The sequence below is a fragment of the Diadema antillarum genome, unplaced genomic scaffold, assembly GCF_040938485.1.
Source record: "Diadema antillarum isolate AM-2024a unplaced genomic scaffold, OU_Dant_1.0 scf00000076, whole genome shotgun sequence".
NCBI lineage: Eukaryota > Metazoa > Echinodermata > Echinoidea > Diadematoida > Diadematidae > Diadema > Diadema antillarum.
The window spans coordinates 1803098-1814277 of NW_027270965.1; the positions used below are offsets into that span (position 1 = coordinate 1803098).

Here is an 11180-nt window from a genome sequence, read left to right on the forward strand (position 1 = left end):
CTATTGTTGTGTGAAAATGATCTGCTTCAGAATGGTCTCATATTCAAGTAATGTGCAGTTTAACGTTTCCAGGTTAACATGCCAGTATAGTGGCGGGGCGATCGATAACGGCTCGTTAACGATCCATAATTTTCACACAACAATAGATACATAATGTGCTTTTAAATGAATCCCACAAGGATTGAAACAATCATTCCCCAGCATTCCCACTGATTCCCACTGATCGGTTATACTAGCCATCCCCTTTAAATGTCCTGTATTTTTACGTTTGGTCGTATACATTTTTGATTAATTTTACCATTTCCTTTTTTTCCCCAATTTTCCACAATGAATACGCTCTTCCCTCGATTGGACTCCTCCAATTTATTATTTTTTTTCTTAATTCACTTTTTTTTTTCTTAACGTAGCGTCGGCCCTGCAAAAGCAAATGTAGAATAGTATAATATGGAGGTGGATAGTGCTTCAGATATAATATAGATAGTGCAAATCGTATGCCACGTGTATTCTCACTCTAGGATAATGAAAAAGATGCATGTACTTTAATAGCAAATACAGGAACAAAAATTAGTTTTGTCAATTGTTGAGCAATTTCCTCATTATATAATATTATTATAGAAACAATATCATACAATATAATAAACGAGACAGAAGGAAAACGAGGGGGATAACTTTTAAAGTAATATCCAAAAACGAAGTCCGTCCCTCAAGCCTTTTTCACTTGTAACGTAGATCTGATTGTCCTCGCCCGGAACTATTTTATTAGGTTACAGTGAGATGCTCTTAAGATAAAAGGCTCAGAATACCTACAGATAGACCTGATAGTCTTAACTTCAAGGAATAGTAAAGTATCGGCTTCGATGATAATTCAGCTTTCAACTTCTATGACTCTATGAAATAAAAAACAATACAATTATAGAAGGAATTTAAAGTTTATTTAAATAAAACTGTTTATGTCTTAGATTTCCAAAACAAAGTGAAACATTAGCTAGGATAGCATTTAATGCTTTCGATATATCAGTCAGTGCAAAACCAATTGAAATGAACTAAACTTCCTACAATTATATGTGACCCTGCACCTCAAAACAAACAAAAAGTCGCCAGACATGAATTTTTAGTTAAGACCATATTCTGAAAGAACAGATGTATAACTCAAATCAAATGGACTGTCCTAACCTATCTAAATATTGGAAAGAAAGCACAAACTCAGGAAAAGTGTGAACTGAGAAAAGAGGCTCTGAAGTACAGTGTCTATTCAAGCGCTTAATCTTTACCAAACCGTGCTGGCTGTGCGATGAATGGGACAAAAAACAGGAAGTAAACCACCAGAGTAACAACAATGAAGGGATTATTAAATTAAACTGAAATGAAGCATGCCTCATTAACACATTCTGTTCATAATTAATGCCAACTTTCAAAGCAGTAGCACTATCCTTTCAAAAGTTATTAGAGTTGAAAGTGAAGGGTGTGGACAAAGGGACTCTAAAGACACACCTAATCACACTATTCTACCAAAAATGTTTGAGATAAACTGCTAAAAAAAAAACACACTTTCCTGCCCGTTTTATTATACCAAATTATAGCATAATGTAAAAGAAGACCCGTTCTTTCAGAAAATATAAAAAAGTCAAGTTCGGCTAGGTTGACCCATTTCACTTTATTTTCAGTTCTCACGCAAAATCAGTGTGTGCGACTTTATGTTCGTTTTGAGGTGCACGGTCACATAATATGCTCTTTCATTTTTCAATAGGTTTCTCAATATTTCAACAAAAAAAAAAAACACTAAAAAATATTGGAAACCTCAAGCCCCATCATCACAACCAAAACTGTATCATCCCTTTAGGCGGTGTGGATTTGACGTTTTCTCGTCATCTTCTTCGTCTATAAATGCATATCTGTGCTCCGTCAAATACCGGATTTATCTGGGACCTATGTTTAAAAAAAAAACACTATTGCTTTTATGTACTCCCATTTTATATACGGAGGTGGACGTGTTTTGATCTTATCGGTGTGTCTTTGGTCAAGGAACATAGCAGCCAAATGTACATTGACACTTTTTATGTTGTTGTTGTTCTTTTTTTTCAATGAAAACAATAAATACCGCTTCTGCTAACACGTGCAAAACTTGGTGTTTTTGATCGCATGGGTACTCACCAATATATATATTTATATATATATATATATATATATATACTGTAAAAATTGAAAATATAATATATATATATATATATATATATATATATATATACATATTATACATAATATATTTCGGTAACTTCGTTCGCGAAAGTCGGGATAGACTGCGGACAGGTGAGAAAGGTAGAGATCTGGGGAAAGAAAAGCCGACCGCTCCTCATCCGTCTGATGATAATAATCATATGAAGGCACTTTTACATTAATAAATGCACGGAGATAGCAGAGAGGTCACAATAGTGGAAGCATAATAAAAAATGCATGATAACCTATTGTTGTCATTGTAATGCCATTTTGTTTTCATGGATGGTCAATTTAATATTCATTCGCTATCCAAGAGAGTATCATCATTTTATTACAAAAAAACCACAAACACCACCGGTCAGCGAATACGGGCATCAAAGCGCACACTCACCTATAACGGTCGACTCCACTTCAGATTTTGCTGCTCTGTGTTTACTGACATAATGATATAGAGATCGGTGATATAACTGTGCTAACAATTCGTTTACCGGAATTCTCGAATATGCCTGAATCTGGACAGCTTTTCTACTCCTTCAAATCTCGTCCTATTTACCTTTGGGAGCAGTGATTTCAAAAATGTTCAAGATATCACATTGATGCATGATATGTGTAGTTCTGTTGTATCACAAAACATCCTGCCATACAAAATTTTTGCAATAAAGCCTAAAATAGAAGGAGACATCGATATTTTTCTCAATGAACTATAACTGTAGACGGCATTTGTTCTAATGATATAATAACTGCTGTTCACATGTTGTGCATTTAACAATACTCAATGTTGATTATACGGATTCAAATTTTTACTGTGGTTGCTTCTATCCCTAACTCACATATCATAACTATTTTTAAGCATTATTGCTGGGTTCTTGTTTCCTCTGCAAATGGTAAATTATACCTTTAAGTAAGAATTATGAATAGGACTTATTATTCTTATTTATGCTGGCTAGTCACAGTTTCAATCACTCTTTCCTATTGTACTCAGATCAAAATCGGACTAAAAGTAACGATGTATAAGAATTCAACAGTTTCACATCTTGTGCAGGAAAACAAAACTAAAAAAAAAATGTGCATTGAAGGAAAGTAGCAATTTTAGTAGTACACAATCACTGAAAGTCTGAGGAAAATCGGAAAATCGATTTAAATGTTATCATTCCTTTTTAGTTGATTATCATTGTTGGATGAGAAGATCACTACCGTTCATGACGTCATTATGGACAACAGTATAAAAAAAAAAAAAACATAACGTGAATTTTCCTTTTTTTCCTCTATAAGTCCAGTATGACGTTTTGAAATGCAGTAGTCTCCTTACCCAGCGACAACGACACAGAAATTTTAAAATTTCTTAAATTTTGATTCAATGTTTATTTGTCCGATTTTCTTCAAGCTTTCACCGATGTGTTTTACTAGTATAACTGCTTTTACTATTATCAAAATCCACGTTTATATTTGGTTTATGTTTCACGGAAGAACATAGATACGATGGGGACATACTCCTAACTCATAACAATTATGGAGGTTTAATAGCCAACTCGGGGCAGAATTTGCGAAAATCACAAACTTTCTTTGTTTATTGACACATGGAAGATTTAAAAGGTAATTGTATCTTTGCCTCTTTGTCGGCAACCAATATCACTAACAGTAATATAATCTACGGTGAATCGACAACTGCAATTTAAAGTCCGATTTTAATGGAACTCTGACTGTACTTTTTTTCTGATTCCCTACTTTGTTTGCTACAGTCAACTTAAACAAAGTAAGGACCTGCACTTCGTGTAATTACTTTCATGACTTTTTCATGACAATCTGGGACATCCTGAGTGTGTTAGTGAATAATAGACAGGCGTGTGCGTGACGCGCATGCATGCATGATGATTACGAAAATGGGACGCAATACGCATTGAAGTCCACAATTTCCATTGTCTGTTATTCTCCATTACGCTTGACCATCATTAATTTTGGTAACACTCAACAGAGAACCCAACCGACATTGACCGACTTCATTTCCTTTGTTGGTGTGACATTTGCTCTATTTATCTGTATTTAAATTGCCAATTCCTTGTCATTCTTCTTACTCGATTCTGATCAGTGAATTTCACTTCCACGTCAGATTGTCTGCTTTCAAGAGTAGGTTTTATAGCGAGGACACTTTAAAGGATCGTATAGTTTTGGTTGAGACCAAATTTGAGGTTTCTAACATTGTGTGTGTGTGTGTGTGTGTGTGTGTGTGTGTGTGTGCGTGTGCGTGTGTGTGTGTGTGATAGTGAGAAACCTCTTCTGAAATATGAAAGAACATGTAATTCCAAAAGTAATTCAACACTTATTTGATGATAATTAGTTTTGAAATGGCTGAGATATCCCCAAAAAGAGTAATCCTATAGATAAGAGGGGGAGTATAGTGATGTCGCATTGTACTGTTATTTCTAATTTCATCATGGCAATGTCTATCCAGTACCCCATTTCTTATCCTTTTTTTTAACTTAGAAATAGCCAGGGCCCGCCAACTGGATGAAAATGAACAGGAAATTTGCTCAGGAATGGGAATGTTTTGCGGCTCTGTGACTTTAGCCAACGAAGAAACGGTTTCCATGGTACCCAAACTGATGACCGAAAATGAAATAAGACAAGCGGGAAGCCATCCCATGCTGAAAGGAAAAACAAGTTTCACTTGCCGACTTCCAGGTTTGCATGGCAACGACAGAATTGCTGAGGAATGTAATGTTTATAATCTTTTTGTGACAAACTTTCATTTCTTCTTTCTTTCGTAAGCAGCATAAGACAAAAAAAAAATACAGAAATCGAGTACAATGTACACAGGACAGGTAGTTTTATTTTGTGATATCGAATCCAGTTAGAATCGAATAAAATCATGAAAATGTAAAGTACACTTTTCAATGCAATCCTGTGTCAATTGTATTATGGTGTTCAATGAATGGTGATTGTACATGGAAATATTGTCAAGGCGGTCCTATGTCAGTAATTTCGCTTAAATTGTACATTTCAAACAGAGCAAAGAGTTGTTAGTGCTTTCGTGCTCAGTTTCAAAAATACTAAACAATTTATGTTTAGGATTCATTTAAAAGGATTCGATAATAGGTTCGATACCCTGAAGGCTGGCCTTTTTCAAAGATTTGTTATTCCATTTTATTTTTATACGAAATGAAACAAAGTTCATTTTTCTAAAAGTGCCTTCTTTCGAAAATCCGTAATTTTGAAAGTTCGTACATTTTGTAGTACAAAAGTAAAATAGGCATGTGGTTCGGAAATTTATCAGAAAAAGAAATCAATTCGTTGTTTCATAGGTTTGTCAATCCGACGACGGTCTAAGTTATAATGGTTGATTTTGATTCTACATGTCTATTACTATACCCACCTCTTTCATTTCGGATTAATGAACCTTCAGAATGACGAAAAATTCGAGCTGAACCACGTTATAATGGGTTCTTGGGACCACAATCAAATGGACGTCTCTGAGTAAAGACGATCATTTGTTTGGTACACAGGAGACCATATAATCTAAATTATGGATATTTGTTTGTTTGACAGATTGTGCTTCTTTACCTTGTGGCAATGGAGGAAACTGTACGGAGACATACACTGGATACAAGTGTTCCTGCGGCGAAGAATTCTTTGGCCGAGACTGTTGTAAGAAGCACATCATTGTCCTCCCTATTGCGATCATGTTTGTGTGCGCTCGTGTGTGGGTGTATTTTTTCACATTATACTGTGCAATTAAACACTAAAACAGACGGAGACTTGCAACATAAATCATTCCCTTCGTAAATCACTTTAACTGAAGCAGTAACGGAGAAAATGATTGTCAACAAATTTGAAATGTAACCAAGAAATAAAAACCGACAAAGACAAAAGACTAGAAAAGAAAGCCAACGAAAAACACAAAAGCATAATAACCTCATATTCCTAACAGGAAATCTCAGAAAATGTACTTGTATAGGCAGGGATTTCTGGTAACTTCATGACTTATATCGCTTTGATTATCGAAGCACCGTGAATAGGTGAATATAAAAAGCTTCTTATCCCGACCAATGAATTTTGTGCAGTCTTGTTTGTATTCCGATGAACTTCTTTTTTACCCCTTACATTTTTTTTCACCGTAGATGACGAAGCGGAATTTCGAAAACGGAATGTTTCAGTTAGCTTTTCAAAAGCACTCACTCATATCCTTGAAATAGTTTAAGGTATGTACATATTTCAGTGTCGATAGCTAGAAATGGGACAATTTTCAGGGTCATTTGTCAACTGAAGGGAAGCATTTACTCTTGTGCTCCCAAAGGAAAGCAACATAGACACACTACTGTCATGTATTACAATGGCACTAAAAGGATTTTCGTTCTTTATGTTATGAATTTTAGGGCATGATTTAAGATAATCGGTCGCATTTTATTAGCACGTCAAAAGTCATATAGTTGTCATTTTAAGGTCATGAATTTCTAGTATTCTATCGAGTGTTTTTTTTTTCCCCTCGTCACTTTTGAAAACGTAACGTCGGCCCTGATATGTTGCCCCTCGTTACCAAGATAAATGGATGGAAACTATAGTGAGAGTCCAGAATCTCACAAAACGTATCATGAACCATATTCCAGTCCACCATGTCCAAAACAAAAAGGTCGCCATAACTACATAGATGCCGACATGCCCCAAGGCCCTGTTCAGATTCGGATCGGGTCATAACAGTCTACCGCAGGGGGCCCGAATCTTCCCGAAGCGTGGTTTTTCTACCTCTACCAGGTCCCGGTCGCTTGATTATCTGTTTCCCCTAAGCATCTGGACACTATGTTCACCGTTTGACAATATTCTGGAAAGCGCTCAGCAACCTGAACCACCACAACCCCTTCTCCCTTGATATGGAGACAAATTTGTCATTGTTGCGCGTTATAATAACTCAAGAAGGACTCAGCAACAGTGAACAATGCGCATGTGTACCTGTTTATTCTAAAAATGTTTAATGTCGGTCACTTTACAACGATTAAGAACAAAATACTGATATCAACACAAAAAAAAAAAATCACCATGGTTTATCACAAATCTGACGAATTTTCACAATACTACAACATCTTTTTTGGGTTGAGAATGATAAATAATAAATGATATATAAAACGTCTTGTTTCATTTCGTTTCCTGTTTTGCAGCATGCAACGTAATCCTTACACCAGACAGCGGTAAAGAGGTCTTCTACAACTTTCATGGACTGAACATAAGAACAGATATGACGTTACTGGATTTTGAAGTCAGCACAGATAAGGCAGCTCGCATCGCCTTAACAATGGAGCCTTCGCAGACGAATACCCCATATTCAATCAGTGAGTCTTCTACCTTGTCAAAAGTAATATGCTTAGATTTTAAAAGAACATAAACAGGCACGAATACATGAACGTATAAGTATCTAATATTAAACATAGTTTTACAATCATGTTTACATGAGTTGCAAGATAGAAAACAAGAATCAATATTAGTCCTTCATCCTCCAAAATCACAAAGACAAATTATACCATTGCGAGAAGGGGATGGCAGTAGTTTCGTTTGTCTTTTATTTGCAGTAGGCCTTTTTACCCTAGACAGGTGACAACATTCTTTCAAGCTCATCAAAGTTGTCCCTATGTTCTGTACAAGTTCGTGCTTTATTCTTTGGACTTAGATGAATTATTTAAAGGTAATTTGGTCGGTAAATGAGAAAATTACGGAACAATAATACTTTTTTATGATTGCTTATTGATTTCTCAAATTTCGTTGGAATACTGACATACATGGCGTTATCGATAAATCAATCTGTCACCACTCCATTTACTTCATTTTTTAATGTAATCAAAACAGTGAAACTAAAAGTGTGCACCATACCGATAAATTTCAATTATAGAGAATGATGCAAAAGTCCCCCCAAAAGCCTCCCCGTTTATCTTCATAGACTTGCCATTTATGAAACATATACATAACGCCGTTTTCTTATCAACATGCAACATATCTACAACATGGTGAATGATAATCGTTTATAATATTATCATATGATGTTATCACCGTTCTGCTGTTATCTGTATGATTATTTCTATAAATATTAACATAGATATCTCCTGCATGTCATCTTTAAAACATCATATCTGTTCTTATTATGGTATGAGATCACTATTGGGGAAATAGAAATAAGTTCATGCAAAGTGACATAAGTGTGATAGATAACCTAAACGCTCTGCCCATGTCTGCAGACAATGAAGGAGAGGGAAACTCAAATATTCACATGGATTGATTCAATGTAAAAATTGCATTGTTAGTACGACACATCAATGAAGTTTGAAGAGAGATAATCCTTTGAAAAGCTGTTAATCTTTATATTTTCGTTCCAGCCATGACACAATACCTCAGTTTGTGAATTCACGTACTATGTAAAACGACAAACATGACAAAGAAAACGTAAAGAAAATTCTGCATTTTTTATGGGGGGGGGGGGGGAGGATACATTCCTCAATGTTATGTTCAGGGTGATGTTATTCCCGTTGTTCTTAAGTACTCCTTTAATAGTAACGGTAGAAAGTAAAAATAATACAGTGTATATTGAATTTCTTGTAGTCTTCATAATTGTGGTCCATACGTACAACGCAACGGAGTTGTATCATAACTTTCAAAATTCGGAACTTTTGAACGGATTGTCATTTTTTTTTCTCCATTCCGTGATGAATTAAAATAATGTTAGTACATTCACTCATTTTACATATATTTCTCCCGGTTATATTTTTCAGTTCAATTACACGAAAATAAGAATAAAAAACTCCTTGACGCTGACATAATTTCATGGTGTAAACGTGATATAGAGAGAAATTAAATGATGTCATTACGGTGTATGAGCTTTGATACATTTCTTGAAATTGTGTGCATTTTTGTATCAAAATTTTCTGTAAATGTAATTAGTAAAATTCACATCAAGATTATCTGTTTGCGAATTACAGTTATTGGAGCATGGGGGAACACAGAGACAGCAATCAAGCGTAACGGTGAGCTCAAGCAGAGGACACCGATGTCCAACGACACCATGCTGTCTGGACCTCCAGTGTACGATCACTTCTGGCTGAACTTTGAAGCGGGGAACTTTTCACTCGGTCGCTATGGCAACGCGGATCCATTCTTTAATTGGTTGGATCCAGACCCGTTAGAGTTCAGATCCATCGGCCTTATGACATGGCATGGGTCAACGGGTCGTTGGAAGTTTCACTCGTTCTGCTAATTAATGTATGATACGACCGTTTTGTCAATCAGAAGGGCATAAACTCAAATGAACCTCGATTGTTAGTCTCGTGTTCAACTGTTGCAACTGACATAGAATCATTGCAAATAAATTGATACAATTATTTCATAAGACCATTTATATATTAGTTGTTTTATATAGTTTGTTATATTACGCAAAGATCATCAGATCTGTACGTTATTGTTTTGTCAATGTATAGTACCATTTTCATGCAATCAAATTTGCATCATGACTCCAGGGCAGTGTAAAATATTATATGGTCATGGTTTGACATAATCCCAGAAAGGATAATGCCACGCGGGATCATATCACACTGGATCATTCATACCTTATCAATATATCTCTACGATTCCCACCCATTTCCAAAGTCACATTACAACAAATGCAACAATACATAACTCACAATTCAGTATTCAATATTTTCGAAACAGTCATAATGAAAGAAGGGTGTTCCAGTAGCCTCGTTTTATGTGAAAGCCGACTATTGTAGATTACATATATGTTATTTGCTTATTCGTCTAGATTTAGGTGCTTTGATAGTGAACCTAATGGCCGTTACTTTATTGTATCTGGTATTATGTGAAGAAAAAAAAATCATGTTCTCCACTTGTTGTTTTTTTTTTTCAGGTCAGATTTAACGCTATATATATAGTGTAAAGATTAATTAGATTATTTATTGCAGTGCGGAGGAAAAAAAATATTGCAATCGTACTTGATAAGATCGGTGGTAATAGAACTTGTGTGATAATTGTTGCTTTTGATTTATGCCTTCATCCCTCACACTGAAATACACTGTCATCGGTCATATTATAAATACACTGGAATAAAAAAAAATGACTACATCGTGATGGCGTTTGTGCGGTTTTGATTGTCAATCAGTCTGTGACAGTGAAGTGTTGGTAATTGTGTCATTACGGCAGTTATTGCCTTATAGCTATCCCCACATCGACGTATAAATATGCGATGAATATGATCAGTGTTTTCGTAGTAGCCATGAAAAAAAATGAAGACCATTTTCTATGTACGGCAAAAATTACAAATACTGTCAATCATCATCAACATCATCATCAAAACAACCTTCAAAATGCATTCTTTCGTATAAAAGTTTGTATTACGATTCACATTATGAAACATTGCGAATGGTGATATTGATAGGATATATTCCACATAAGAAATGCACAAAATTCTTGAAAAAGAAAAGTTTTCTTTCAACGTTCACTAACATCATTGTCATTAGGAAGTAAAGGATCACAATTAATACCAGACAGAACAAAAATGATCATGGCAAAGACATTATGTATGTACATATTTTATGTGCATGTGTGTGTGTGTGTGTGTGTGTGTGCGTGTGTGTGTGCGTGTGTATGTGTGTGCTTGTGCATTGGACGATAATTACACAACCAATAATGCCAGGTCACCACATTCATTCTTACAAAAAAAAAACCACCACACACACCTGATGCTAAACAAATAAGTCATGTCATCCTGAATCTCAGATTTCTAAAACGTCATATATATTCTCAATGCTTACAATATTCAAACATGCTCTGATATCCAATTCCACACAGGATCTATAGGTACTATCAAAATACGTTTTGCGGATATAGAGTGTAAAAGCTCTGCCCCTTCAGAATAATTTCATTGTTTCGTTTCTCTTCAATAGATGGCGCGATTCTACAGATCTGCTGGCAGGGGTGTTTTAGGCTCACAATAGGTG

The 11180-nt window shown here is 35.4% G+C and overlaps 1 protein-coding gene across 1 annotated transcript; it reads left to right on the forward strand.

The window, feature by feature from the left end:
- The first annotated feature begins 7438 nt into the window (after nt 1-7438).
- On the forward strand, nt 7439-9442 carry LOC139717521 (uncharacterized). The gene is made up of 2 exons (XM_071629025.1): nt 7439-7532; nt 9168-9442. The coding sequence occupies exons 1-2, from the start codon at nt 7439-7441 to the stop codon at nt 9440-9442; spliced, it is 369 nt and encodes a 122-aa protein (XP_071485126.1).
- Nucleotides 9443-11180: the final 1738 nt, after the last annotated feature.